Source organism: Hoplias malabaricus, chromosome 1 (genome assembly GCF_029633855.1).
Source record: "Hoplias malabaricus isolate fHopMal1 chromosome 1, fHopMal1.hap1, whole genome shotgun sequence".
In the NCBI taxonomy this organism is placed as follows: Eukaryota; Metazoa; Chordata; class Actinopteri; order Characiformes; family Erythrinidae; genus Hoplias; species Hoplias malabaricus.
Genome location: NC_089800.1, coordinates 3,584,407 through 3,588,181, shown reverse-complemented (window position 1 = coordinate 3,588,181; position 3,775 = coordinate 3,584,407). Strand labels below are relative to the sequence as shown.

Below are 3,775 nucleotides of genomic sequence, written 5' to 3'. Positions count from 1 at the left end.
AACATTTGGAGTTGCCATCACCTCTTTATCCCCCGCCCCCCACCACCACAATAGTTCCAGTCTCGCGAAAACCCACGAACCCATCGCCTCCGCAGGGACACAACACCCCGAATGGATTATTGCACTACAACACCGTAATATTGTCATCTGTCAAAGAACATGGCCTCTCCATGCGTTTAAAGAACAACAGATAAAAGATGGGGGGGGGGGGGGGGGGGGCTGTGAGAGGAATCGGGGGACAAGACGAACAAGAGAATGAAATTGAAGAAATATAGTATGTTTAAAACCAGGGAAATAAATAATGGGGTGGGGGGAGGGGGGGAATTATACATATATAAAAAATAAAAAAAATAAAATAAAATACACATTAAAACATAATTTTGCATTGCAGTAGGTGAGAGGCCGCAGACAGTGTTCTGGACCTCCCTTAAGTGATATTTCTCGGCACAAAGCTTGGGAAGGGTTAAACTGGAGGACATTTTCTTTTCAAAATAAATAAATAAATCAAAAAATTAAGAATGTTTTCAAATAAATCTAATCAGCTTTTCCCCTCCAGGTCATTTTTGTGAATATCTGACCCCCGTGGGTGGCACTTCACTCTCAACTGTGTGTTTCTTTTTTATATATAAATATAATTATATCTTATATATATATAAACAAACAAACACACAGCTGGTTCATCACAATTGACACTTGTAAATCTTAAGTCACGATTGGCTACAAAAGGAGGCAATGGGGGGGTGAGGGGAAAGACAAGGTACTTTGGCGATACCAATATAAGATGTTGCTTTAAATAAAAACTAAAGGTGTTCATCTTCAATCGAGCAAATAACATACTTTAAGCTTCCCTTAACTGCCTCAGCTCTTTCAGTGTTGTTCTGCATGAACTGGGGGAGGGGGGGTGGGGCTCTAAAAGGGGTAGAAAGTGCTGTTGTTACAAGCTTGAGGTAAAAATGACCAACAGACTAAAGGAGAGTAAAATAAACTAAAACCAACTCCCTTGTGTGTGGCAGGGAGGGGAAGGGGAGTCTCGAGACAACCCTGAAGAGAGAAAGAGGGGTTGGGAGAGGGGAGGGGGGAAAAAAAAAAAAAAAAAAAACTAAGTTGGCTGGTTTAATATTGCATAATAGTGCTGAGTGTCCAGGTGTGGGGTCGAAGCAGGTGTGCGTTCTCAGGCAACCCCCCCCCACCCCTCTCTTCCTGCCGCACAGTGTCCGGTCCGGATTTAGTGGGCGCTCTCATTGCCTTGGAATCAGACTCTGGGACAGAAACACGTTGGTAGGAGGTGCGTGAGTGTGTGTTTGAGTGTGAGTGTGCTGTTTGAGTGTATATGTGTGTGTGTGTGTGTAGAAGCTGGGGCTCTCTCAGGCGAAGTACATGGTCCTCAGGGTGTCGTGGTGAATCTGCACGGCTTTCGCCAGAGCCTGGGGGTCCCGACCGTTACTCTGACCGGAGACGTGACTGCCCTCCGCACTGATTAGGGGAAGAAAGACAGAGAGACAATCAGACATCTTTTTAACATATTCAGTGATGAATTCTAAAAATATCCTGACCGTGACCTGATGTGAAGACCAAACTGACAAGGGTATAACAGACTAAAGTGGGGGTTTCCAGGTATCAGGAGTCTCACCTGTCGTGCTCTTTGTCCACAAGGTGGTAGCGAGCACGGAAAGCCACCAGATGGGCGTAGTAGGCTGGCGCAGGGATGGAGACAGAGCGCGTGCACCGGACGTACGTGTGGCACAGCTGGTACGTGAGCAGCTGGAACTCATCCGCTGTGAAACAGTTGTCATCCCACAGCACATGGTAGTGGGAGGGGCGACTTGTGCCCTGGAGAGAAACGAGAAGAAAGGGTCGGTTAAGGAGGTGGCAATGCCCTAAGCAAGCATCATCAAACTAACTACTGCCCACTTCTACAACATAGTGATATATGAAATATATTGTTTATTAAACATTTTTAAAGCATTTTATTAATACAGGCAGTAGCTGAGGAGCACTGACCAGCTACATGTCACAGATAATACTGTAAGAATGGATTAAATATTAGTACAGTATTTAGAATATTAAAAATAAAAATCGGCACGGTGGCGCAGCAGGTAGGTGTCGCAGTCACACAGCTCCAGGGGACTGGAGGTTGTGGGTTCGATTCCCGCTCCGGGAGACTGTCTGTGAGGAGTGTGGTGTGTTCTCCCTGTGTCTGTGTGGGTTTCCCCTGGGTGACTGTCTGTGAGAGCGTGGTGTGTTCTCCCCGTGTCTGTGTGGGTTTCCCCCGGGTGACTGTCTGTGAGAAGTGTGGTGTGTTCTCCCTGTGTCTGCGTGGGTTTTCTCTGGGTGACTGTCAGGGAGAACACATCACACACCTCACAGTGTCTGTGTGGGTTCCCTCCGGGTGCTCCAGTTTCCTCCCACAGTCCAAAAACACACGTTGGTAGGTGGACTCAAAAGTGTCCGTGTCCGTAGGTGTGAGTGTGTGTGTGTTGCCCTGTGAAGGACTGGCGCCCCCTCCAGGGTGTATTCCCGCATTGCGCCCAATGATTCCAGGTAGGCTCCGGACCCACCGCGACCCTGAATTGGATAAACGCTTACAGATGCTGATAATGCTGATGCAGATGCTGATACAGATAATGAATGAATGTGTGTTTCAATCAAAAAAATATAAATGTCACTGTATTAGAAATTGTCCAATCTTAGAAAAAATGTAACATTGTGATGTATATTGTAGAGCCCCCATGCGCAACTTTTTAATAACACTATTGGCCCAGTCTTAGCAGTGAACCATTTTCCAGTGCTCACACACAGACACATATATATATCACCCAAATACATCATGTGCCAGAGCTTGAGTGCGGATCAGTGGCTTATCAGAAACACAAACAAAGTCCTTATCAGCGCAGCAGACCCCGATAAGGACGTCAGCACGTCACGAGTCCTGACGAGTGCTGCGGTCGCGGAGTGTTCTTTTTAAACTTTGAATTTTCCGAATGGAAATGTTTTCTACTGCTATTGAATAGTTAGCAAACAAAACTGTGTAGGTGGCGTAAGCACTGAAGGGTCACAGATGGACAAATTAGCCTTGCAGAGCCTGATGTAAAACGGATCCCCCCCACACAGTGTTCTGTGCGTAAACAACGAGGCGGTTTTCCTGATCTCCTCGCACACACTCCCACATCAGTAGGTGGCTGGAGGGAGCAGACATCTGGCTCAGGGACAGACACGTCTCTGTGTGAGCGGTAAGGATAGACATGGTTCTACAATATACAGCTATCAGCATTTGATTGCATTGTTAATGCATTACAATAAGTAATCTGTATCCTGAGGTCTTTTAGAAACTGGACCTCAATGAATTGCAACTGAATAACACTCTATTAAGATCTCCATGAACACAGCCACAGTATCCAAATCCCCACCCAGATTACATGGACGTTACATATTGGGTGACTATCTGCTTAACTTTTAAAGTGGACACCCGTAATGCTTGTGCTCACCTGTATTCCAGCATGACTGCAGAGGTAAAAGTCGAACTCATAGGGGTGTGTGATGTCTGTGTCCACAGTCGTACCAGCAGGAATGTTTCCGCTGCGGCCCACCTATAGAGAAGAGATTTAACAACATATATTCAAACATTTTTTTTTTTTTTTTTTAAAAACACATGTCAGTTCCCCACATCTTTCATGTTTTTCCTGTGTATTGAAATGTGCTAAAAACAGATCAGCAAAAAAACCCTAACCCACAGCCTCTTCAGCAGATTTCAGACATCTCCCTCCTCACAAAAAAC

The 3,775-nt window shown here is 45.7% G+C and overlaps 1 protein-coding gene across 2 annotated transcripts in view; it reads right to left on the bottom strand.

Annotated features, from left to right (window-relative positions):
- Nucleotides 1–947: 947 nt before the first annotated feature.
- Nucleotides 948–3,775, bottom strand: part of ago3a (argonaute RISC catalytic component 3a) — a 32,330-nt gene continuing 29,502 nt past the window's right edge. For both annotated transcript variants that reach the window (XM_066676076.1, XM_066676083.1), the window contains exons 17-19: nucleotides 3,486–3,587; nucleotides 1,631–1,830; nucleotides 948–1,473 (exon numbers count right to left, since the gene is read on the bottom strand). In XM_066676076.1, the coding sequence (XP_066532173.1) occupies nucleotides 1,365–1,473; nucleotides 1,631–1,830; nucleotides 3,486–3,587 (411 nt within the window). In that variant the 3' untranslated portion in view covers nucleotides 948–1,364. The remainder of the gene's footprint in view (nucleotides 1,474–1,630; nucleotides 1,831–3,485; nucleotides 3,588–3,775) is intronic.